The sequence below is a fragment of the Aphelocoma coerulescens genome, chromosome 14 (genome assembly GCF_041296385.1).
Source record: "Aphelocoma coerulescens isolate FSJ_1873_10779 chromosome 14, UR_Acoe_1.0, whole genome shotgun sequence".
NCBI classification, from domain to species: domain Eukaryota; kingdom Metazoa; phylum Chordata; class Aves; order Passeriformes; family Corvidae; genus Aphelocoma; species Aphelocoma coerulescens.
The window spans coordinates 8,522,774-8,547,500 of record NC_091028.1 but is presented as its reverse complement, the minus strand read 5'-3'; the positions used below and the strand labels follow the sequence as shown (position 1 = coordinate 8,547,500).

General features: G+C 57.5%; 4 protein-coding genes across 9 annotated transcripts in view; 1 reads left to right on the top strand and 3 right to left on the bottom strand.

Moving 5' to 3' along the window:
- LOC138118931 (chondroitin sulfate proteoglycan 5-like) overlaps positions 1–4,859 on the bottom strand; it is an 8,115-nt gene extending 3,256 nt beyond the window's left edge. The window contains exons 1-11 of the mRNA XM_069030309.1: positions 4,763–4,859; positions 4,377–4,496; positions 3,861–4,225; positions 2,964–3,110; positions 2,441–2,849; positions 2,190–2,302; positions 2,061–2,119; positions 1,755–1,912; positions 1,488–1,650; positions 1,225–1,416; positions 1–121 (exon numbers count right to left, since the gene is read on the bottom strand). The exon at positions 1–121 is cut by the window's left edge and continues 104 nt beyond it. Of these exons, the coding sequence (XP_068886410.1) occupies positions 1–121; positions 1,225–1,416; positions 1,488–1,650; positions 1,755–1,912; positions 2,061–2,119; positions 2,190–2,302; positions 2,441–2,849; positions 2,964–3,110; positions 3,861–4,225; positions 4,377–4,496; positions 4,763–4,859 (1,944 nt within the window). The remainder of the gene's footprint in view (positions 122–1,224; positions 1,417–1,487; positions 1,651–1,754; positions 1,913–2,060; positions 2,120–2,189; positions 2,303–2,440; positions 2,850–2,963; positions 3,111–3,860; positions 4,226–4,376; positions 4,497–4,762) is intronic.
- Positions 4,860–6,623: 1,764 nt separating this feature from the next.
- NDUFAB1 (NADH:ubiquinone oxidoreductase subunit AB1) lies at positions 6,624–9,104 on the bottom strand. Its single transcript, XM_069029574.1, has 4 exons — positions 8,835–9,104; positions 8,630–8,717; positions 7,503–7,609; positions 6,624–6,794 (listed from the first exon to the last, which is right to left on the bottom strand). The coding sequence occupies exons 1-3, from the start codon at positions 9,087–9,089 to the stop codon at positions 7,518–7,520; spliced, it is 435 nt and encodes a 144-aa protein (XP_068885675.1). The 5' UTR covers positions 9,090–9,104; the 3' UTR covers positions 6,624–6,794; positions 7,503–7,517.
- Positions 9,105–10,188: 1,084 nt separating this feature from the next.
- Positions 10,189–18,992, bottom strand: PALB2 (partner and localizer of BRCA2). 6 transcript variants are annotated; one of them, XM_069029570.1, is made up of 14 exons: positions 18,919–18,992; positions 18,776–18,835; positions 18,621–18,678; positions 18,283–18,306; positions 16,270–18,174; positions 14,786–15,594; positions 14,448–14,531; positions 14,164–14,325; positions 13,692–13,777; positions 13,252–13,413; positions 12,978–13,094; positions 12,560–12,647; positions 11,416–11,564; positions 10,189–10,508 (listed from the first exon to the last, which is right to left on the bottom strand). In XM_069029570.1, the coding sequence occupies exons 1-14, from the start codon at positions 18,967–18,969 to the stop codon at positions 10,277–10,279; spliced, it is 3,987 nt and encodes a 1,328-aa protein (XP_068885671.1). In that variant the 5' UTR covers positions 18,970–18,992; the 3' UTR covers positions 10,189–10,276. The 6 variants fall into 6 exon arrangements, with proteins under 6 accessions (XP_068885671.1, XP_068885669.1, XP_068885670.1 ...); XM_069029568.1 differs by lacking the exon at positions 18,283–18,306 and having other exon boundaries at positions 18,561–18,678; XM_069029569.1 differs by lacking the exon at positions 18,283–18,306 and having other exon boundaries at positions 18,591–18,678.
- A 35-nt stretch (positions 18,993–19,027) lies between these two features.
- On the top strand, positions 19,028–23,696 carry DCTN5 (dynactin subunit 5). The gene is made up of 7 exons (XM_069030025.1): positions 19,028–19,096; positions 19,214–19,282; positions 19,665–19,783; positions 20,201–20,312; positions 20,953–21,055; positions 21,289–21,380; positions 23,359–23,696. The coding sequence occupies exons 1-7, from the start codon at positions 19,049–19,051 to the stop codon at positions 23,377–23,379; spliced, it is 564 nt and encodes a 187-aa protein (XP_068886126.1). The 5' UTR covers positions 19,028–19,048; the 3' UTR covers positions 23,380–23,696.
- Positions 23,697–24,727: the final 1,031 nt, after the last annotated feature.

Below are 24,727 nucleotides of genomic sequence, written 5' to 3'. Positions count from 1 at the left end.
GAGGTGCAGCAGCTCCTCCGAGTTGCTGAAGGCCGGGTTGTCCAGTGAGCTGGCTGAGGGCAGCCCTGAGCGCGACCAGTACTGGGCTGAGACGTCGTCCAGGCGGCAGAAACGCCGGTAGCTGTGGGGCAGGACAGGCACGTGTGTGCACACAGACACAGGTACACAGGTACAGACACAGGTACACACAGACACAGGTACAGACACAGGTACACACACACACACAGGTACACACAGACAGGTACACAAACAGGTACACACAGGTACACACACAGGTACACACACAGGTACACACACACACAGGTCCACACACACAGGTCCACACAGGGCACGCACATACACATGTGTACACACATGCACACACACACAGGTGTGCACATACAGGGCAGGCATGAACACATCTGTGTACACACACATACATATGTACACACGTACACACACACGTACACACACGTGTGCACAGGGCAGGCACATGCACATATGTGTACATATATGTACACACAGGCACACGAGCACACAACCCCAGTGACTGCTTGACAAGACAGATTGCAGAATTCTGCCCAAATTTCCTGGGTCCAGGGAAGGGCCCAGCCTTCAAGGGTGGGGACAGAGCCCGTGACACTGATCAACCTCTGGCCGCAGCCCCGCAGCGGCTGCAGCTGTTCCCGTGGTTTCCTCGGGAACAATCCCCACGGCACATTACGAAACGGGCAGTGGGGCCAGGACAGCAGAGCCCCGTTCCCTGATGAGCTGCTCTGTCAGGGCTGTGCCGGAGCCTCGCTGCCCCACCGCAGCACGGGCCGAGCACACGCTGCGGCGGGCGGACCCTGTGCCATGGGCAGCACTGGGGGGTCTCAGGGACCACGCAGTTGGAGCTCATCAGTCATCTCACGCGTCTGTCCATAGCAGCACAGCCCACGGCCCTTCAGTGCTGCCGCGGCCCCATACAGCCCCCCAGCCCCCTTTCTGGCATGCACCCCGCTTCCCGTGGCTCCGGGAGCAGCCGCTCCTGGGCCCCACGCGAGCTGCCCCACCCCAGCACCTCCCACCGCCGCTATCAGCCACCCAACAGTGTTTTCCTTGGCAGAGCTCAGCCCCAGCCCAGCGACTCCACCATGGCTTTCCCTGCTGCCCCTCGCCCCGGCACCCCAGGAGGGGCAGGAGTCCCCACCCTCCAGGAGCCCACAGACCCCAGTCCAGGCCCCCACGGCCCCATGCTCCCACCTGCTGCGGGTCTGGTCGGCCCTGGCCTCCAGCAGCAGCGCCTTGAACCGGCGGACGGCGATGGCGGCGAGGACGGCGCCCAGGAGGACGATGCTGAGCAGGACCCCGGCTGCCATGCCCAGCAGGCTCTGCTGTGTCACCCGGTAGTCACAGCGCAGCCCCATGAACCAGAAATCGCTGCCCACGGGGCACCTGCACCGAGGGGGTCCATCAGCGCCAGGGGGACGGCACCTGCCACCCCGGGCTGTCCCCAGGGCACTCACTGGCAGCGGGGCTGCTGGTCCCGGGCGTGGGTGCAGATGCCGTGGTTCTTGCAGTAGTCACGGTGGCAGAGGGAGGTGCAGGTCACGTTCCCGTCCGCCCTGGACACGCAGGCGAAGCCGGACGGGCAGGCGAAGAGCACAGCACAGGGGTCCAGCGGCCGCGCTGCAGGGGCAGGGTCCAGCTGTGCCACTCCGCCCTGCCGAGCGTGTGCCCACCCTGCCACCAGCCCCGCGGGAGGGCCAGCGATGGCGCAGCTCCGCACTCACCCAGAGCCGCGTGGCGCAGGACGGGAGCCGTGCCCACCGCCAGCCCCGGCTGGGCACCGGCAGAGCCCAGCGCGGCCTCGAGGAGCTCGTCCAGCCCCGGCACCGGCAGCTGCTCCGCCGCGAACAGCGCGTCGTAGCGCAGCACCACACTGCCCTCCCTGCGGGGACACCCCCCGCGAGTCTGGGGGTGCCGGACCCTCGGCCCAGCACTGCACCCCGGCACTGCTGGGGCCCCGCAGCGTGGGACGGTCCCTGTACCCCCGTGCCCGGGAGAGTCACACACTGCGGGACTGTGCCACCACCCACCTGATCCCTGTCACCTCCAGCCGCAGGAACCCAGGCACCGACGCGAAGAGGGGAGTGACCTGCGCAGGGTGGCGGGAGCTGAGCACAATGGCCCCCAGCCCGCACCCCTTGGCCCCATTCTGCACTCACCGTCTCGTTGAAGCTGTGCAGCAGCTCCTGGCACTCGTGGGACCCGGGATCCTGCAGGGCTGGGACGAAGGCCATGTCCAGCACCAGCTCACAGGGGATGCGCAGGAGGGATGCTGCAGGAGGAGATGGGGACCAACATGTCATGACCCCACCCCAGGGGCCACCACCACAATCCCCCCATGCTGGTGGCTCCCAGGGCCTCTCCCCCTCCTGCCGTGCCCCAGCAGAGAATCCCAAAACCTCAGACCCACCTCTCAGGAGTGGGGGCTGATCTTCCACGATGAACACCTGCGGGACTCTGCCCACCCCGGCCGGTGTCACTTGGGGGGTGTCAGTGTCTGTCCTCCCGCCGGGGCTGCTCGATGGGTGGGCCAGGTCTGTGTCCACAGCAGCTGGGGGGGACCCAGGGCCTCCACCATGGCCCAGGGTCCCATGGGAATCTGTGGGCTGCTGGGGGGGCCTGGGCATCACAGTGGGCACATGAGTTGGGGATCCCCATGTCAGTCCCACCACATCCCTCTGAGGTACAGCAGCACCCGGCTCTGGTGTGACTGTCCCCACGTCCCTGAGCCATTCTGGGCTGGCGGCAGTTGCGAGGGTGGCAGTGACACCAGTGGCGGTGACGCCAATAGCAGTGGTCGGTCCCAGAGAAGACGCAGGCTGTGAAGAGGCAGGCTGGGACAAAGCTGGCTGCTGGGGAGGCCCAGGTGCTGAGGGGGGGACCAGGCTGCCCACCCCCACCTGGGTTCCCCCCAGGCTCTCAGCAGGACCCACCCTTGAGCTGGAATGGGGCATCCCTGGGGAGGGGTCTCCCAGGGGGGTGTCTACAGTGGGGCTGAATCTCAGGACCCCCCAGCCAGTCCCTGGGGAAGGCAGTGGGGTCGACAGCAGGGTCACTGCAGAGACACTGGCTGGGGCAGACTGTGGGGACAGGGGGATGTGGGGGGACCCAAGATTGGCGTGTGTCACCCCACCCTGTGCCATAGCGTGCCCAGGGGTCACAGGGACGGGGGGCTGTCCTGGGATGGCTGATGGGCTCAGGGGGATGTGACTGTGCTCAGGGGGACCTCCCTGGTCAGGGGGGCTCAAGACCCCTGTGGTCAGGTCCAGGACTCCTCCCTGGCCGGGAGATGTCACCCCCGGGGTGCTGGCCATGGTGGTGGGGAGAGGCAGACCTGAGTGCCTGTGTGTGGCAGGCAGCAAGGCTGGGCCTGTCCCCACGGCTGGCCAGGCTGTGCTGGCCAAAGGGTCCCCACCAGGCCTCAGGGACAGTGCAGAGGGGGGAGGAGCAGAGCGGGAACCCTCCCATGGGCGGGAGGCAAAGCCCTGACCTCCTGACAGCCCTGGCAGCCCCCAGTGTGCCCTCTGCTGTGTCCCTGGGGGGGTCAGCAGCCTCCGTAGCCCCCCAGCAAAGGCTGATGTCCCTGTTGTCCCTGGTGCCGAGCTGTCAGTGGCCAGCACGGTGCTCGGGCGAGTCCCTGGGCTGCTGTCACCCAGCTGGAGAGTGGCTCTCTGGCTCTGCACGAGGACTGTCCCAGTGGCCCTCCATCCCAGCAGGGTGCTGGCTGACCTCCACTGTCCCCTGGCAGAGCCTGGCACGGTTGCAGAGGGTGGTGAATGCAAAAGTGCCCCCTGTGCAGTTGTGGCACCTTCTACTGTCACATGTCCTACAGGGTCAGTGCCCAGGGGGTGCATGGTTGCAGGATCTGTGCCTGCCTGCACAGTGGCTGGTGACCCTGCACTGGTCACCCCCAGACTGGCAGGGGATGGCTGCTCCCTGCCTGCAGCTGCCTGTTCAGGAGTGCCTGCAGAGACCAGGGGCCCCAGGGGCTCGGTGGTTGTACCACCCCGCACCGTGGGCCCTGTCCCCTCCCTGCCCAGCCCAGGGCCTCTGGGGCTCTCCTGGGGGCTGGAGAGCTCGACTGTCCCGGCGGGGGTCCCAGGCAAGGGCAGCAGTTCAGCCTCTGTCCACAGCTGCCCCATGGCCTCGGGTGTTGGTGCCTGCCCTGTGCCAGCTCCTCGCTCTTCCAGGTGACCTGTGGGCAGAGGCGGAGTGGGTGGAAACTGAGCAGGTCCGACCCACGGCAGCCACCGCGGGACCCTGGGCCCCAGCGTGCCACAACACACGTGGCTGGCACACGGTGCCACAAAGGGCTGCAGGAGGGACGGTCTCAGCCGCGGCAGTACCTGTCTGGCAGCGCTCCCCTGTTGCGGTGCCCAGGTGGGCGCAGGGGTCGGCAGCGCTCAGAGTGGAGCCCGTCCTGCTGCCCAGAGCGGGGCAAAGCCGCACGCAGCATTCCACGAGCACTAGGAGAGAGGGAAGGGAGCAGCATGCACCGGTGCTGGGCATCGAGCATCCCGCACCAGCACCAGGCACCGAGCCCCGGAGCTACCACTGAAGGTGGGGGTCTCTTTTTCTCTTCTGTTAACCGTGGGTGGCTCTGCTGAAGGAGATGCTCCAGAACAACCCAAACCCAGCTGGGAACCACCTGCCCTGGTCCCAACGAGCGGTGCCGAGTCCTGCCCCACCACCTCACTCTGCCTGTGCTGGGGGCCCCCGGTTCTCGCCGAACCCGACCATCCTCCGGCACCGCCGCCACGTGCCAAAACCGGCACCAGCAGGTCCGCGGGCAGGGCACGACGCCAGCGCCCGAACAGTGCTCCGGGCATGGCTCCGGGGCCCGTGGAGGCTCCTCGCCGGGGAGAATGGGTGGTTCAGCAGGCGCCACGGCGGGTGGTCACCTCCCGGGTGGGGCCAGGACTCGAACGGGGGTCACCACGAGCCTTACGGGCCCCCTTCCCCACCAGCGGCTCACTGGGGCTCCCGCAGGCGCAGCACCCGCCACCTTCGAGGCCACGGAGTCGCCCGGGCTGGAGGCACAGCACCGCAGGGAATGGCCACAGCACGGCACGGAATGGCCACAGCACGGCACGCGGCCGCCGCCGGCGTGCCCGCCCCGCTGTCCGCTCGCCCCGGCACCCCGCGGCCGGGCCCACCCGGGCAGGTCCCGGTGACACCGAGCAGCAGCAGCCGCCCCCAACCCCAGCGCCACCGGGGACACGGACCCGCCCGGTGCTGGTACCGGCCCTCCCGCCGCCGCAGATCCCCGGGCCGCCGGCACGCACCGGCCCTGCCGCCACCGCCCCCCGAGCGCAGCATCCCCCGCCCAGGGACCAGCGGGGCCGGGAACCCTTCCCGGCTGTGCCCACCGCCCCGCGCCTCGCTCACCTGCGGCGGCCAGGAGCCGGGGCAGCGGCGGCCGGGGCCGCTCCATGGCGCGGCGCGGGCGGCTCTGCCAGGCGGCGGCAGGAAGCCCCCGCCCGCCCCCGCTGCGGCGGGGCGGAGGCGCCGGGAACCGCAGCCCCCGGCCCGGACCCGCCCCACGGCACCGGCACCAGCCCCGGAGCACCCTCCCTCCGGGACGGGCGGGCCGGGGCTCGGCAGCGGGACCCACCCCGGGGTGCTCGGCACGGGGCCAGTGCCTGCGGGACTCGGGAGACTCACAGCTCCCGCCTGTCCCCCTCCCACCGGTTCATCCCCGGGACATGTGCTCTGCCCCTGGCTATCCCCATTCTGTCCCCATCCACCCGAGCCGTGCCAGGGTAAAGGCTCCCTCAGGGCACCACTGTCAGCTCTGGCTGCAGGTCCCTCACCACATCCCTCAGGGTTCACCACACCAAGAGAACTCAGTGACCACTCCTCACCCTCAGACTTCTTGTGTCCATGCCATGGGGAAACCACCACGGACACAGCAGCCAAACCCACTGTGTGCCCCCAGTTCAACTGTGCAGCTGCTCAGAAAACGAATCAGAGCTCAGCCGAGCTATGGAGCCATGGAGAAGTTTCCAAGGGCACAGTGAGAGCAACACCTGGGCCCTGGAGGCAGAGGGTCACCGGTCTGCCAGGGATCTCACAGTGAAGTGCAGCTCCTGAAAACTACCTGGGAACAACCCACCACACACAGGCACCATGTGCAGCACCGCAGCCTCTGCTCCATTTTCCATCCTTACCTCCCCCATTGCCAGAGCATCCGTTATCCAGTGACACTTCCTTGGCTCCCAGCCTGGCAGTGCTGCTGTGACATGTCAGTATTTCTTGGCTCTGATGAAAAACTGTGGAGTGTTCAGAAATAACCCGTTCCTGCCTCGTGAGGGTTAAAGCGAGGCTCCCATGCCCAGATGAACTGGGTGTACAGGAAGAGAGATGTGAATTTGCTCTTCAGCAGCAGGAGAGTCATTCCCCCCCTTATTTTCCATCAGGAAAGCAGATGCCTTTCACACAGAGCTTGTTTTGACCAGCACTGATGAAATAAACAGTTACAAGCATGCAGGACAGAGCCAAATCTTGGGGCAGGGTCCCCAGAGTGTCCTTCACACCCCAACACCACCACCAGGATCCACCCACTGTGTGAAACAGAACAGCCACCAACAGAATGGTCTTAACTCTTTATTCCTGTTTTTTTCTTGTTTTTAAAGGACAACACATTCAGACAGCTTTAAATACAACATCCACGTGCAGCTTCCCAGTGAAAGTCGCAGTGGGACAGCATGTGCACTCCCATCCATCCCTGCCGGCACCAGCCCAGTCCTGGTGTGGGACAGCTCCTGGGAAAACAAAATCCACATGTTTAACACTTCATCAAGCATTCAAAGGCACAGAAGCGGGTCAGGACATGCTGAGCGATGAACACAGGCACAGAAGGAGCCCCCAGTTCTCTCCAAAGGCCACGGCTCCTACCCCAGCCCTGGACAGAGAAGAGGCGCAGCCCCCCTGCCCCAGGGAGCTGGGGGGGAGGCCTGGAGCCACACAGGAACAGGCAAGAATGTGGATCAGTGCTGCAGGCTGGCCTGAGGCCACCTCATTTCCCCTGCAGCCCTCTGCCGTCGCTCCTATAACCCTTTCCTGCCCATTTCCTTCCCAGCTGCAGCAGAGGAAACAGCAGCGGCCGTAGGGACTGAGGTGCCCCCCCACACCCTGCACAGGGCCGAGGGGCATGGGGAAATGGGCGGCCATGGCCCAGACCAGTCTGCCACCCACTACTGCCCCTGGGATGAGCCAAGCGCTGGATGTGCCAGGCAGGACGGGAGGAGAGGCTGAGCCCCATGTCTTCTCAGGCTCCTCAGGCAGGTGCCTCAGGAAAACACCCCCACCCTCAGGAAAACACATCCCACTCACCCTCCCCACTGGCATCCCCAGCTGCTGCCAGCTCCCTCCCAAGCTGCTGGGCTCCCGCCTGGGCCACACATGTCACATATCGCCCTGCCCCTACCCCAGAATGTGCCCAGGCACCCTCAGAACACCTCTGAACTCACCTCTGAGGAACTGCTTCACTCATAAATATCCTTCTTATCTGCAATGTAATCTACAATCTCCTGTGGGCACATCAGCTTCTCTGCATCTCCGTCAGGAATTTCAAATCCTGCAAGAAAGGGCACACACTTAACCCAAAACCAGTGGAAATGGGAGCAAGGGCGAGGAAGGGATGGCTGCTGGCTCAGGGGACAAGCAGGCAGGGGTTGCTGTGTCAGCCGGAGCTGATGCTGCCATCACTGCACTGCCCGAAGTGACACCTCTTCTGGGCATGGGACATGGTAGGCACAGCAGGAGCCAGTGCCCCCTGTGCCTTGTTAAAGCCACCAATGCCTTCCCAGAGCCCCCCAGCTACCGGTGTGTGGCAGGGGGACATTCTTGGACCTCCAGGCAGTGCCTGAAGCCCCTTAGGCTGAGTGTGCTGTCATGGGCTTGCATGCAATAAAAACACCACGGCAGGGCACAAGGGCTCTTGGTGGTGGAACTGGTCAGGAACACCCCAGGAATGTCTGTTTTAGTGCTCCTGGCCACACTCACAGTTCACTTGGGGATTACAGACACACTGCCAGCAAAGGCCCTGGGAGTGAAACATCCACTCTGGGCTTAGAGAGTGACCAAGCCCCAGTGACATCTATGGCCCAAGATGACACTTAGGCACCTACTCCAGAATGCATGAGCTTTAGAGAGAAGCATGAAGAAGTCCAAAAGGAAGTAAAAAGAAATTTGGAATATAAACTGATAAGGAGAAAACACCTTTTTTTTTTCTCTAGTAGGATTAAGGATTGAGAGTGGGAAAAATTCTGGTGAGAGAAGCAGCCTGCACTGCCTGGGGTTTTTGATCTGCGAAACCAAGCTCAGCACCCACTGCTCCCCTCTCCCCTTCCCCGGGTGGTGCTCATCGCGGGTGGGAGAGAATTCCTGCTTCCGAAGGGCCCAAGCTCCGGAGCAAAGGGATGGGACGCGTTCCCGAACCCCGCGGGTGCCGCAGCCCAGCTCACTGACGGCTCTGTGTGGTTTGCTCTGCTCTCGGTGCTGGCTCTCTGCGTTTTTCCCTGCCCCACACGGCACAGGCCAGCGGTGCCGCTGCTCCCGCGGCCCGGCCGCCCCCGGCAGCCCCGGGCGCCGTTACCGAACTCGTCCTCCATGGCCATGATGATCTCCACTTGGTCCAGACTGTCCAGGCCCAGGTCCTTCATGAAGTGGGACTCGGCTGTGAGCTGGGGGAGGACACGGCGGTCAGCGGGACACGGGCACGGCCGTGCCCGGGGCGGCAGCTCCCGTTACACCGGAGCCCGTGGCCCTCGGCCCTCCCGCCTCCCCCCCGTCCAGCCCACCTTCTCGGGGTCGATCTTGTCGTAGAGCTTGAGCACGTAGAGCACCCGGTCCTTGATGTCGGCCAAGGTCAGTGGCGGCAGCTCGGAGAAGCCGCGGCAGGGCGGCGCGGCCACGCTCGGCAGCCGGAGCAGCGCGGAGCGGCCCGGCGGGGCGGGCGCGGCGGGCGGCAGGCGGCGGAGGGAGCGGAGCGCGGCGGGGCGGGCGGGCAGCGGCAGCAGGCGGCGGGCGCAGGACGAGAGGACACGGGCCGCCATCGTCGCTGTCCCGGCGGGCGCCGCGCGGGCGGGACCGAAGGATGCAGCGCCCCCTGCCGGGCGGCGGCCGCGCGGCGCCCCGGGCCGGGATCCCGCGATCCCGCCTGGACCGGGCTGGGAGCGGCGCCCCCCGGGCCGGGATCCCGCGATCCCGCCTGGACCGGGCTGGCAGCGGCGCCCCCCGGGCCGGGATCCCGCGATCCCGCCTGGACCGGGCTGGCAGCGGCGCCCCCCGGGCCGGGATCCCGCGATCCCGCCTGGACCGGGCTGGCAGCGGCGCCCCCCGGGCCGGGATCCCGCGATCCCGCCTGGACCGGGCTGGGAGCGGCGCCCCCCGGGCCGGGATCCCGCGATCCCGCCTGGACCGGGCTGGCAGCGGCGCCCGCCGGGCCGGGATCCCGCGATCCCGCTGGGAGCGGCGCCCCCGGGCCGGGATGAGCGCCGCAGGGTCCGGCAGCTCCCGCCCCCGGCTGCTCCGCGGGATCAGCACACGGCACAGCAGTGCAGCCAGACGGGACGGGAACGGCTCCACTGCCGGAGACTCCGCACCCTCTCTGGCCTCTGCTCCAGGGCTCGGTCACTGCACAGGAAAGAAGTTCTGCCTCCTGTCCAGGTGGAACTTCCCACGCAACACTTTCTGCCTGTAGCTTCTTGCCCCCATTGTTCACCACCACCGAGAAGAGCCTGATCCATCTTCTTGGCAGCCCCTTTAGGTATTTATACACACTGATAAGGCCCCTCTCAGCTGTGTCTCCTCTTGAGGTTGAACAGCCCCAACTCCCTCAGCTTTTCCTTGTCAGGGAGATAATGAAGTCCCTTCCTTTCCACAGCCTCTGCTGGACTTACTCCAGGAGCTCTGTGTCCCTCTTGTCATGAGGAGCCCAGAGCTGGATACAGCACTCCAGATGCTTCACAGGGCTGAGCAGAGGGAACGTGACCTGCTGGAAATGCTCTTCTTGGTGCACCCTGGGACACCACTGTTCTCCTTGGCTCCCAGGACACACTGCTGGTCAGGGACAGCTTGGTGTCCATGAGGACCCCCAGGTCCTTCTCAGGCCCCCCGGAAGCCCCCCTGTACAGCAGTGGCAACACACACAGACTCATTCCAAAGGCAACACATTTAATGGCATTGCACACACACGGCACACACAGTCCCGCTGGTGACAGGGGTCCTCACACCCCCCCCATCAGGTGGCTCCTGGCTGGGGTGGCTGGTACCGGTACAGGTGGACGGTCCCATCACGGCGCCCAGCCAGTAGCCCGGCCCTACCGGCGGCCCAGCGGGCCAGTGCCCAGTGCCCCGCAGGGTCCGGGGGCAGCACCGCCATGCACCAGCCCCGCAGCAGGTCCCACACGGCCACGGCGCCCGATGTCAGCACGGCAGCTCCCGCAGTGTCCCACACGTCACCCTCCAGGTACCTGTGGGGACATGGGGGTCAGCAGATGGCAGAGGATGCGCAAGAACAACATCATGGCAGCATTTGTTCATTTAGTTCAGGGTTTAGTTAAAGATTAATAGCAACTGCAGGCAGGCTACAGTCCAGACTGTGCCTCCAGTGCAGCTGGGAAGGGAGGAGGCCGAGAAAATCCTCCTGGAGACTCAGAACATACTTGAAAAAGGTGTACTCTTAAAAAAACGGTACTCTTAAAAAAAAAACCACCTGGAAGTGTTCAAGACCAGCCTGGAGAGGGCTTGGAACAACCTGGTCTAGTAGAAGATGTCCCTGCCCAGGGCAGGGGGTGGGACTGGATGGTCTTTAGGTCCCTTCCAACCCAAACCATTCTGTGATTCCATGACTGTTCAGTAACCAAGAACTTGGTCCACTGCTATTCCCACACATCCATCACATTTCCTGTGTAAGGACGCTGCAAGGCTGAGCCTTAAACCCAAGGCTGACCCTGCTGATGCCTCAAAACACAGGACATAGGAAGGAAAAGGCCATGTGCCTGCAGCTAGCTGCTCCACACAAACAAACCTGGCAGCACAGAGCGCCACAGCCGCAGGCAGCGCCAGGGGTTCAGCCGAGGAACCCAGGGACACACCCCCCAGTCCCTGGGGGGACAAAGCCAGAGGCTCAGGCCCAGCTCCCTGTCCCCGCGGTGACGGGGCGAGGGGTCAGCGCACAGCCTGGTGTGGGAAGTGGGCAGGAAGCAGCCCATGCCCCCGGCCCCCACAGCCCACGCACCGGACACACGGCAGGGCTGGATGCAGCCCCTTATCACCAGGGAGATGGTGACTGGATCCCTGCCAGAGCTACTCTGCTCCTCAGGGGTTCTCCTAAAAGCCCTCACAGGAGCCAGCCCAGCCCCAGTCCCAGGGACTTGCCTGCCTGCATGGCCGGGGGGGAGGCAGGAGAACATCACCCCCACGCTCCGGCCCGTGCGGGGGTTGAAGGCCACCACACGGAACGCCAGGCTTCCACAGGACTCGCTCTCTTTGGCAAGAGGATGACTTAAAACAACAAACAAAAGGCCCTGGATACAGAGAGGGAAAATACATCACTAAATAATTTTCCAAAAATTAACTGCTACACTCTCTCTAATCACAGCCCCATGAACAGTGATGCATTATTTTTACTGAAGAAAACAGAAATGGTTTACTTTCCTTATCAAATTAGATAAAAGCCAGAGCAGCTGCTGGCTGATAAGGGCTGATGCAACACAGCAGAGTGACAGCTCAGTGACCCAAGGGATTTATGAATTTATCTTCCTGTTTTAAAAAGCTAAACCTGCCACAAGATGAGGTGACACTTCAAAAAACAAAAGAAGTAAAATTTCTGGGCCACATTTTAATCCCTACAAGCTTAAAATGTAACAAGAATTCCATGGAAAGCAGCACAGCTAAAAAACAGTAGCTCCCAGAACAGCCACAAACCAGCATGAAATATCCTGGGATGGATAATCTGAGGAAGACTCCAAGGAGTCTGACTCAAGGCACCATTATTGGACAAGATATTCTTGTCCCAAAAGGTTACATGCTCACTGAAAACAATCAAATCCTTGATAAACCACAAAAATCCATTGAGAATCATAGCACAGGTAGAAGCAAGCGGGGAAAAATTATTGGTATGAATGCTGGTTTTACACAGTTCATTCCCTTGGGCATGTATGTCCAGAGGAACCACTTCACAGTGGGTTTCTAATGCTGGCAGCACTACATGTGACATGGAAGAGACTTGCCAAGCACTAGGCCTGGGCAACAGCACTTATGCTTCCCACACATGGGATGTTGCAGCTTTGGAATGCACCAGGATGCATCACTCTCACTTTATTAGCACCCTGAAGCAAGCCAGGAGTTGAGGCAGCCAGTATGGGTTTTTTATTCCTCCTGGTAACCTATTGACCCTTTGATTATTTGCAGTGTATTGAAACAGAGCTGATAGTTCAATCCTCTCTAGCAACTTCAATCCTTTATATCCCCAGCCCAGTCAGTATAGCCCAAGCATGAACTGTGAATTTTGTGTACATACAGAGTCAGAATATGCTCGATGGCAGATGGAAGCTGGGTAGGAATAACCAACATGCATCTTCCTCAGGAGCTGACCTGTTTTCAGATTCCTGCAGTTGATGAAAACACAAATTCTGACACATTTCCACCCTCTAATCACAGTTACACCACTATGCAGGACGGACATGGGTTTGGTTCCACATTAAGCAAACTATGCCAATAGACAGGAAGGGTGTAATGAGTATGATTCAAAAGCAATGGAATTACAGCTGCACAGTTCATTCCCTCTCTATCGACTGTGGTGCCACACTGCAGGCCCTCTGACAATCACCATTTTACAGCAGGTCAGCTGTACAGCCAGGCAGCACCCCTGCACAACCCTGCAGTTGCTGCTACTGTCCCCCAACCCCCAAATTGTGTATGGCAGAAGAAACGCGCACCAAACCACAACACTGTTCCCTGCAGTGGTGCCCACCAAGGCCTCTTTCATCCCTTCTACTTCAGCAAAGGCTGTAACAGTTTCTTCAGGGGGCATCAGAGTCTTCCTGTCCTTGCTCCTGGAGGGAGACCACCACATAGAAAAGCAGGTAAAACAACGAGTGTGTGTTCTGGGAGAGGAAAATGACAATGCTCTACATCCGAGCTGTTTCCTCACTTTTATCCCACCCACCCACACGGAGGGAGACCACCCCAAAACAGCACTCCCAAACTCACTCCCCTGTCTCTGAGAGCGACACCATCTCCACTTGTTGCTCCTGAATGGTCCTGCTGCTGCTCACCAGCCTCTGGTCCTTTAGCCCAACAACTGCTTTTATATTCCCAGTTTTCACTAGGGAGTGCTTGAATGAGTCAGTCTCAGAAGAATACAGCAAGAGCCTAAATCAAGAGACAAGCACACACCATGACAAGAGGAAGCTCCACTCAAATATGCAGCAGCATATACAGATCAGCCTATGTTCAATCAGTCTGCCAGCTCTGAGGTGAATAAACAGGTCTTTATAGTCAATTTTTAGAAAACCCTTCCGTATTTTCAAACTGTTAAAGCAACTGAGAAAGTGCCACATTAGTAAAAAGATAATTTCAGCCACTACTCACAAGGAGTTGAGCTGCAACTACTCAGGGTGCAAAGCACGAGTAAGAAATAAATACAAAACCTTATTTCTCCAATCTCCAGCTCTCCCAGTGCTACACACACGAGGTTACAGGTGTCTGGCAGAGGAATAATCTGGATTACAGGAATCTGGGACAACAAAACAAGAATTCAGTGTCACCCACAGTGTCCCTTTGACTTTATTCTTATTTTCTAGAGTGTTTCAAGTAAAATTATGTGGAGCAGAAGTGATTTTCAGACCCCTCTCAAGAAGCACGCTTAAATGAACAGCTGAACTCTCTGCTGATGGGCTGCCTAATTACACAATCCCTGTTGATGCAAGAGATAAAATGTGTCTCCGGGGACTGTAAGGGGAAAAAGCACAAGTGAAGTGCAGCCACCATTCTGTGCATGGAGTATTAAATTCCAGGAGATAACATGCAACTATACCAGCTACAAGCTCCTTGTATCTTGGGAACTAACACATGGGGCAAGAAAATTGCCCTTAATTCTAGAAAGAAGGACTGTGTTCATACCTCTCTCAGGTGCCAGGTGTAGACCTTTCCCCAGCAGTCGGGTGCCAGGGGTTCCCAGAGGGACACAGCGCTCTCGGAGGCAGTGACCACACGCAGCTCCCTGCAGCCAGCAGCCTCCCACCACACCATGCTCACATCCACAGCACACGAGCACGAGGAATCCTGCCCAAAACAAACCAGTGCTGGTTTTCCTCTGATAGACAAGATGACCTATTGTATTTTTATTAAACTTGGTCGTGCAGAGCTGCTGCTGCCACAGTAACAATCCCCTGCTATTCTCCCACCTTTAGCTCTGACACAAGCTGCAAGCTCTCTTCTCTGGGACCATCCAGCAGCACTGGAGTCAACTGTTCTGCTACATCTTTTGTCTGCATGAACAAAGTACAGAATGAGGATAATTCAACTTTGAAATTATATTCAGCACCTGCAAGAATGAGGCAGAAGTGCTGCATGCTCTCTGCTGCTCTCATGCAGATACTGCATGCCACTGCTGGAGACCTATGATCCATGCAGGACTAGCATGCAAAGAGAATTTCCCTTAAATCAGACGGGACTCTGGAAAAGGGGATTTGCCCACAAAACCACTGGCTTAGTACCCCTTGCAAAGAGCCCAGCTTGTTACCTGTTCAGATGAAGCTCTGCAGGATTCCTGCTCTTTGTTCTCTGACTGCTCATGCTTCTCCAAGGACACAGTCTCATCAGATTTATTCTCAGGACCTCTTTCAGCTGCTAAAGGAAATGTTGTACGTTGCTCCTCCTGGCTTGTGGCAGCCCCTGCAGCACAGCTGTCAGGGCACAGTGGCACAGCCGGGTCTCTGTGTGCCACATGCCCCAGGACCAGGGCAGCTGCTCCTCTGGGGGAAGGTGAGGTCAGTGGCAAGGCAGGTACAAAAGGTGTATCAGGGAAGACCTCACTGTGCACTGAAGGTAAAACACCTGGGGTTGCACCCACAGCAGGGAAAACAGACGAGGAAATCTGAGACTCAGTGTGGGTGGGAGCCTCAGCTAAGACAGTCCCCATGGGAGTAAATAGCAATTCATGGGTGGAAAGCTCCTTCTTGAAAGTCGGGTTCATGCAGGGGAGTTCAGGCAATCCATTTTTGGAAGGTGAAATCAAATTATTTCCGAGACTTTTTTCTTTTGGATTAATTTGTGCATCTTGTGTATCCCCTGGAGCCACACCATCCTCAGACACACACAGAACAAAATCCTCCAAGTCATTCACGGGAGAAGATTTCAATTTCTCCAGTTTCAGCACTCCGAATTCCTCATTCGGTAAGTGGAAGTCCCTGATGCCCAGCTTAGGGACCAGCCACTGGAGGCTGCGGAAGGAGAAGAGGGAGCCACGAGCGTCAGGGTCCACAGCAGGGAGCCCAAGGGTAGCAGGACCCTGTGAACCCATGGGACAGTTGCGTCCTCTGCTGCTGTCATCTAAACACAAGAATACAAGACACAACATCACATCATAAAATAACCATTAAATTGCCTTTTCAGAATCTCTCATGAAGGGTGTCATCATTTTTTTAAAAAATCAAAAAGCCATATTCATCTTAACACATGAAAGTGGCACTTTTCTGGAAAGACACTACACTCTGCAGTTACTCTGTATCTCTGTATCAAGCCTTCAGCTCAAAGATCACCACCAAAGCCTGACAGATATGCCTGGGTGGTTGGTCAGTTTGGTTTATTGGTTTTCTCCCAATACTTTCTCTTTTCACAATATTCATAGAACCTCAGAGAGGAGAAAATAATCATTAGCATGCAGACTCAGTTGGAGGAACACACAGACATCCATTTGCTGTCAAAGCTGCCCTAGTGTTCACAACCTTCACTTCAATAGCAAGGGCAGCTCAGCATTAAGTTCTCAGCCCTGATCCTCCTCTGTTCATTCCCTGCAGAAGTTTCTGGAATTGTTCAAGGAACATAGGCACCACAATGATCTATTTTTAAAAAAAATAAATCTCATTAAAAAAATAATAATAGTTAACCCCTATCGTATTTTCTTGCATAAACACAGCAGGGGGTGAACAGCAGGGCCTGCAATCACAGGGACGTTCCCCTGCCTTGGGGAATGGGGCATTTTGGGGTTTATATGTGAGGAAGTACCTGTTGAGCCTGTCTGTGCCCTGTGTCTCACAGAGCAGCGCAGGGAGCGGCGTACAGGGACACTGACACCGGGGAGCTGCTCAACCCCACAGGCTCTTCGCTGCTTCTTCGCACGCTCCACTGGATGTTTATCTCCCTGACACACAGGAGAGTTGGCTTCCACATCTCCCACATGGCTGGCAAAAGTTTCACTCCCTGGGCTCAGAGAATCACTGCTGTGGAGTGGATTTTGAACCTGTTCTAACAGAGTCTTATGGCATTTCCCTGGCACTTGGCTCCCGCCCAGAGGAGGATCAGGACTCGCTGGCTGTGTAGCTCCAGTCACTCCTGTCCCTACAGACCCCAGTGCTGCAGCACCAGACAATCTCCTTTCATCGGAGGATGACCTTTCAAGGTTAGCATCACAGTTCTCCTTTTCACTCTGGTTCTCATTTGACAGCAGGGCACAGCTTTCATTGGCCATTATGGGATCCTGACTCTCTACAAGCTCTTGTGACACTGGATGCATGGGGACTTTGCAGGCAGACTTTCTTCTTCCCTTCTGTTTCCTCTGGGATTGCCTCTGCTCTTGCCTTGTGCTAGTGATGCTTTTCTGAGAAATGGATCCAAGTGAAGTACTGCTGCTGCTGCTGCTGGACGCAGGAAGAGATTTCTGAGAACTACCTGAGTTTGCTGGATCGTTTTCTGTCCCAAGAAAAGGGGAGGGCATGACCCCTGGTTCCGAATCACTCTCGGCTCTCTCTTGGGAGGGCTGACTGGGGTTTGCATCCTTCTGCTTGCATTTACTCCGCTGACCTTTCTTTTTCCTGCCCAGCTGGCTGAGGATTACAGCATCCAGGTCCACCTTCCTCTGGCAATTTGACATGCGGCGAGTTGTCCGGACGTAGTATTCGACGGGAAAGAGCAGCCCTTCAACCACTGTGCAAGAGCTCAGCGTGCCCTCGGGAGCCATCGCCTTGTCAGCAGGAGAAAGTCTTGACTGAATTTCAAGCTGTTGATTCTCCAACAGTTCTTCAGCATTGTCCAGAGCATGATCTGCAGGACAGGGATTTAGGGTATTAGTGTCACTCTGCTGTCCTTCAAGGTTTTTGCTCTCCTTGGTTATGGTGTTATTTCTGCTGTCAGGCAATATTTCATTTTCTGACATTAAATCCAAGAGCCCACATAATTCCTCCTGATCTTCACACAGACTCTCACCCTCCGGCTGTTTTATTATACTGGGGGATTCTTCTTCTCCATCACCTCTGGGGTCCAGTAAAACAGCGTCTCCATGCTGTGAACATGGCTCACGTTTACCAAGTGTGGCCACAGCCCTTGAGGACTCGGGCTGCCAGATGTCCTTGCTGTCCCTCAGCGCATGTGGGGAGAGCTCAGGCTCTCCTGCAGTGACACTGCCCTCAAACACATCCTGTACAACCCCTGATGCTGCATCAGGAGTAAAACTATTTCTTTTTCCCTGCACAAGCACTGCCCCAGATGCCCTTTGGGTGGGTTCCTCAGTGTGCGAGAGGCTGCTGCGCCTGAACACTGGTGACTGAAGCTCCTCTGCATTGGCAATTTGATTTTTCATCATTGCACCAGCACTGATTCGATGCACATCATGCACTGATTCCCGTTCCTTTGATTCTAGAGCCTTCGTCCGTCTCCGCAGCTTCATCATGCCTCGGGAGGTTTGGGGCGTTTTCTCCTCAGGGACAGGCCTGGTGATCCCACAGTACAGGTTTTCCTGGCTGGCCTGAAAGCTTTCTGCCCGGGAGCTGTCCTGCGGGCTAACCTCATCACTGGAGAATTCTGGAACATGCTTAACTGTGACAGATGTTGTCTTCTCTGTATCAGCATCAGAGCAGGTTTTAGTCTGTAACTGAGAGGGCCCACCAGCACTAGGAGATGTGTTATCTCTAGAACCTGGGGGGAACAAATGTCACACGTGTAAAGTACTCCTAAAGTCCTGTCCAAGAAAAACATCATATGGTAAAATTAGGCTTTGTTTGAAGGGAAGGATGGGGATCTTACAGTCAGGATCAGAGCACTGCAGGCCTGGTGAGGAGGGAAGCAGAGTAGATGTTACTGCAGACCACGGCTCAACCCAGGGCAAGGGCCGTGTGGGGGTACGGGGGCAGCGGATGTGGCCGCAGTGGCTGAGGGTACAGTGGGGCCCGGAGTGAGGGTCAGCAGGGCCGGGTTCATCCTCGGCAGGACAGTCCACAGGGGCACTAAGGGGCAACAGTGGCCGCCGGGTCCCTGGGTGCTCCCACCGCCGTGTCCTGGGGGGGCTGCCTGTCGGCTCCTACCTGGGGCATCCCGTTCCCACCATCTCCCACCTGGGGCATCCCGTTCTCCCCGTCTCCCACCTGGGGGGCTCCGCTCCCGCCGGCCGTGGCTCCTGGCTCGCTCGGCTCGCCGCGCCCGCTGCGGACACACAAGACCCCGGCGGGGCTGGGACCGGCCCGCGGTGCCCCGGTGCCCCCTCGGCCCGGCCCGACCCGGCTCGGCCCGGCCCGCTCACCCGCAGCCGGATGACGGTCTCGCTGTACTCCCGCCTCAGCAGCGCCAGCTTCTCCCGCAGCTGCAAGAGACACCCGTCTGGATGGGACCGGGATGGGACCGGCCCCGGCCTCGCTGCCCTGCCCGGCCTCCCCGGCCCCGCACCTTCTCCTTGTCGGCGCCGCTCAGGGCCGCCGCTGCCGCCGGGGCCTCCATGGCAACCGGGGCGGCGGGAGCGGGGCGCGCGGGCGGAGGTGACGCGCCGGAAGCCGGGCGGGGCCGGGCGGCAGCGGCCATGGAGCTCAGCGAGATGCTCTACAACAAGTCCGAGTACATCGAGACGGTGCGGGGGCGTGGGGAGCGGGGGTACGGGGGCCGCGGGGCCGAGCCGGGTTCGCCGGGGCGTTGCGGGGGCGGCGGGGCCCGGGACACCCGCCGTGACCGCCCGTTCTCCCCGCAGGCCTCCGGCAACAAGGTGAGCCGGCAGTCCGTGCTGTGCGGCAGCCAGAACATCGTCCTCAATGGCAAGGTGAGCGCCAGGCGGCGGCTGCCGTGTCCCCTCCCGGTCCCCCGCGCCCCCGTGCCCCGCCTGCGGTCCCTAGCGCTGCTCTCCCTCAGCATCACTGCCCTTCCCCTGCTGCGAGCAGCCCGTGCTGCTTATTTCCTCGGAACAACGCGGTTCTGTTTTGTGCCTAAGCCTGGCTCTGTAATGCTCACTGGCATGACAGGAGCACAACTGGTGATTCCAACCTCCTGTACTTATGCTTTGTTGTCACTTTTCTTTTGACTGAAAGAATCGTCTCTAAAGTAAGGTAATCTTGCTGGAGTGACCAGATCTCGGCATGAATTTGTGTAATAACTGCTGCCACAGGTAGCAGAGGGAGCTCGTTTAGCTGTCTGTCCTTTTGCAGACAATAGTTATGAACGACTGCATCATCCGCGGTGACCTGGCGAACGTGCGGGTCGGACGGCACTGCGTGGTGAAGAGTCGCAGCGTCATCAGGCCGCCTTTCAAGAAATTCAGTAAAGGGTAAGAGGCCCCTTCCTTTAGGGAGATACCTAAAAAAGTCTGTCAGCTTTGCTGAATCTTGTGTTCAGAGGACCTTGTCCCTTTTGCAGCAATTTGCAGAAATACGTCTCTCAAACGTGCCTTTCCCTCAGATACTGAGCTGTGCCTTGAGGTTTGGTGTCCGTGTCAGACTGTTGGATGGAAAGGCTGGGATAGATCAGAAGAGCAAAACGAAGAGCATGTTTCAGTTTTTGTGTGTTTATTCATGATATCTTCCTTCTCATTTGGGCCATCCTTTAGAGAGGAAAAACCCAACTACTGTCTGTTTCCCTTAGCACCAGATCCACATCTGTTAATCCAGCTGGGAACAGAAAACTTTGGTCTAGCAGTGTCACTTTGATTGATTATTGGACACAAAACAATCCTCTCCTGTTGCAGGGTGGCTTTCTTCCCTCTGCACATTGGTGACCATGTCTTCATAGAAGAGGACTGTGTTGTCAACGCGGCCCAGATTGGCTCCTATGTTCACATAGGCAAGAACTGTGTCATTGTGAGTGCTGTTTCTGTATTTTCTGTAAACTCGTGGGTGCTGCTGAGGCCTTGTGACAACAGCTGAGAGGTGTCTGCACCAGCTGGCTGGAGCTGGCTCACCTTCCCTGCGCTGTTCCTTCCTCCTCCTCTTCCTTCTCTGCAGGAAGCTGAGCTTTCAGGTTTGCTTTTCTGAGGACAGTGGGTTCAGCTGGTGCTGGCTGGAAAATCCCTCAACAGTGTTGTCCCTGTGGCTAATGGGATTGCCCGTGGAAGGCAGCCTGACCACAGAGTACAAGTGGAATCGTGTTTCTGTGTAAATAAGACCAAATAGTCAAGGCTACGGTGTGCTGAGGTAGAGAAAGCCTTACTGGTAGTGCTTGACTTGAGTTTTTGGTGCCAGTTTGAACGTTGACATGTTAATGTGCAGCTGCATGTACCTGTGCTAGTTGAAAGCAAGCAGACAGTTTTCCTCAAAAAGAAAAGTTAATTCTGTTGGGAGGAGCATTCAGTCAGGGTAAAGATCTATTCCTGTGCTTTCTTATACAGAATGTGTTTTGAGCAATTAATCTTCTTGAAATTTAGGTGACGTATCAGTAATAAGAAGAAGATCTCATGTTTATAGTGTTGTAAATATAAACTTTTCCTGTTCTCTGTTTCAGGGACGTAGATGTGTTCTGAAAGACTGCTGCAAAATCTTAGACAACACAGTACTCCCTCCTGAAACCGTAGTCCCACCTTTCACTGTCTTCTCGGGCTGCCCAGGTATGCTCCCTTTATCTTCCCTTGCACAGAAGTGCAGATAACATGGATATTCTTATTTTAAATGAGATTGCTATAACAAAGGTGCCTATTAGCATTTAATACCTAAAAATAAAGGTATCAGGCACTTGCTGCACTGAAAAGTAACAGTTTTAACTTGTGAAACTCCCTGTTTTAGTGCATGGTACACAGGTGGTACACGATGACTGATGGCCATAACGTTGTTCTTCTTCCAGGACTCTTCTCTGGGGAGCTCCCGGAATGCACCCAGGAACTCATGATTGACGTTACCAAGAGCTATTACCAGAAGTTCTTGCCACTCACTCAGGTCTAGTAGCCCATTTCCTGTGTTTCAGGCACACAGGAACATTCTGGGGGTGGGGAGAGGGGTGTTGTCCAGTGAGGCCAGAGCCCTGTGCTCTCCTGAGCACTTCGTGAGCGTGCCTCAGCGCCACTGGCCTGGCCAAGCAGTCCCTCGTGAAAGCTGCTGTGTCCTGTTCAAACTTTGTATCCTCATCTAGTGTACTCCATTCCACGTTGTCTGAATTGTGCCACTGAATGTTCTGGAGCTGGGAAAGCTGAAACACCTGCCTTGGGGCAGCAGCTGGGGAACGAGGCAGAGCTGACACGTACTCCGCAGCCTCAGCCTGTCTGTTTAGTTCTGTCCTAGCCCAAAGCTAGGTTTAGGTTTGCTAGGAGCAGTCTCCACCCCAGCAGGGATATTCTGGGTGTGCTCTGGGCACTTACTGGGGTTCGTTAGACCCAGGCCTTTCCTTTGTCACAATACTTGCTGTCCCATGGGCCTGCATGCTGAGGTGCATGGCCTCTTCCTATTCTCCCTGGGATTTTCTCCAGGGGTTCATCATCCTGCTATTGGCTTTAGGAGTTTTGGCTGACACACCTGTCTTTCTGTGCCTGACAGGATGCATCTTAGCTTTTAGCTCCTGAAGCAGACTGATGTCAGTCCTGTGCTCTCACCCCTCAGGGCTAGTGTTCTTGGGGTCAGTGCCACTTCCTGAATATCACAGACCTTAGAGAGCCAAAGGCCTTTGAAAAGAGGATTGCCATGTCATTCACAGAATTCAGTGCAGCAGAAAGTAGATAATTAAAAGTGAGAGAATGCTGCAACTATCCCCATTTATTACCCAGTGTCTGTATTTGCAGAAAGCTCTTTGGGGTTTTTCTGCGTTATGAAACTTAAGAACGAGACTCGGACTTCTCAGAAAGAGTTAACATTTAATTTTGGACATGTAGTAGAGCAGGAATAGTTCTTGCTGAGAGCAGCTCTGAAAGTTGGAGGCATCTGATGCTTGTGTACCTGACTGAGTACAGACAACTGGCTGCACACGAGTCTGCCTGCTCTGGTTGTGCTCGATTAAAGCTTAGCATAGTCCTGCTCTAGGTTTATAAACTGGGTTTAAACTCTAGGTTTTACAACTGCATGTTGTGGTGTAGCAGCTGGGGCCAGGACACACATTAGGTGTGTGGTAGTTGTGTGGCTGTGGATGAGCAGCCCTGGAGCCTCAGCTGATCTGTGTAGCAAGTGCTGATACACCTTAATAGCAAATAGCTGTACGAGTACTAACGGTGTGTAGTAGCTGCTGTTCATCACATGTAATACCACTGACTGGTTTGTATTTTTACTGTACATAAATTAAAGCCTCTTCAGTTGTTCAAGTGACTCATTGTGACTCTTCAAATCAAACTTGAGACTAGATTGAGACTCCTGCTGTGCCTGGGCGTGAACCACAGTCCCTTGTTCTGTGACTGCTACAGGCTATTCTGGCTGTCCTGTGCATTAAAAAAGTGTAATACAGTAGTACATTTAAAAAGTGTAGTACAGTGTGAAACAGCTGTTTTCTCCCTCTGAGGAGCTGGAGAAGGCTCCTCTGTCACAGGTTTGACAAATTTGGGGCTTCTTGTGAGATTTCCTGCAAGGCAGGTGTTCAGACCACTGCTTTGCTCTAGTGTGTCTCTGGCAGTGTTTGGCAGGAGTGGGGTGTCTGTGCTGTGTTGCTGTGTTGTCACCTCAAAGTTTCAACACCACATTGTGCATTTCACTGGGATCGCTTGATCAGCAGCTGCAGTAGCAGGGAGAGGAGTGGGAGAAGGGATATGAGTTTGGGAGTGGGATGGCAGCTGGAAAAGTCTGAGTGATGAATTTCCACAATCACCTGGAGAACAAAGTTGTAGTGCACGAAGGGATATGTCACTGCAATTACATGTTTCTTGGCCTGCTCATCCTTCTAGCTGTCTGAGCTGACTCTTCTGCCTTAATTAAAACCTCTTTTGTTGTCTCTGTTAAGGTGGCCTCTGCCAGGGCCTAAAACCAAGCCACCACTGAAGATCCCAAACACCCAGCATTGTTAACATTCCTTACATTGGCCACTTTCTCCTCCTGCCTCTGAAGCGTCCCTCTGGGGCTCACCTCTCCGCCTCTGCCAGTTCTGGGAAGATGGAGTGTCAGAGGGCTGCAGCATGGGGAGTCCCAGCTCTGCTGGCAGCCTTCCATCCAGCGTGGTGCTGTAAAACGACACAGGAGGCTGTGCCTGTAGCCAGAGGAGCTGCAAGAGTGGGGAAATGTATTTCACAGGGAGGGGAATGTCTTCTTTCAGGAATCTTGTACAAACACTGAGCACTTCTACCCCCAAGTTGCTGTGTTGCTTCATTGATCCCCTGTGTGCTTTGCTCGGCATTGCTCTGACCAGGACGGGCAGGGTGTGCTGCTGGATTTGAGGATGTTCAGAGTCCATGGGAACACACCCCTCCCTCCCTGTGCCACTGGGCCAGGCGGTGATGACTCAGCTCGAGTAGCTGAGGGAGCCTTCGAGGGGCTGTGTGGGAAGGTCTCTCAGTCACCAAGCAAGTGGGGGCCGTGCCTGCTTCCTGCGGAGCAGAATCTCCCAAGATGGTCCAACTCCATAGTGGGAATGACACTTGAACTGTGGCTATGGTGACCTGCAGGGCCATGTCCGTGCACTGAGCTCTCCATCACACCCTGGCACCGATGACCCGTGCCTGTGGGTGAGGCTCGGCTGGGGGCATTGGCTCAACCCACTGGGCCAGCGTGTGGTAAAAGCACGGTATATGCTAGGCACGGTATATGCTAGGTATATGCTGTTCTTTATTAGCCAGGGCTGAAGGAAACAGCTTCTGCTGGTGGGGAAGGGAGGCCAAATGATGTTAAGTCCCTACCCTCAGCCCATGGGACTGTGCATGCCAGGAAGCAGAGCAGATGCCTGGACCAAGGCACTGCTGCTGGTTTTGTTTGGTTTTGGGTTATTTTTCATTGGTGATGGAGTTAAGGCATGGGAACATCCCGTGGTCACTTCTCATGGCAAGTGGGGCCCAGGAGCCAGCACTGGGAGTGCTGGAGACCCTGGGGTGGGGGACCATGGGGCAGGGGGCGTCAGTGGGCGGCGTGTCCGTGTGGGGGAGAGGAGGCAGTGCGGTCAGGGACAGCCCCACAGAACTGCCACACTGTCACCCGAGGGGACCGAGGGGCAGCAGGAGTGGGGGATGTCTACGGAATAAAAACCGGCCCAAAGGCCGGTTCTCGGGCACCCGCGGGAATCCCGCTGGGAACCGGCAGGACACGGAAGCTGTGGGGAGCGGACGGTGCCGCCGCAGTCCCTCTTCCGGGAAAATCCACGCCGGGTGCAAACCCCAAGGGAA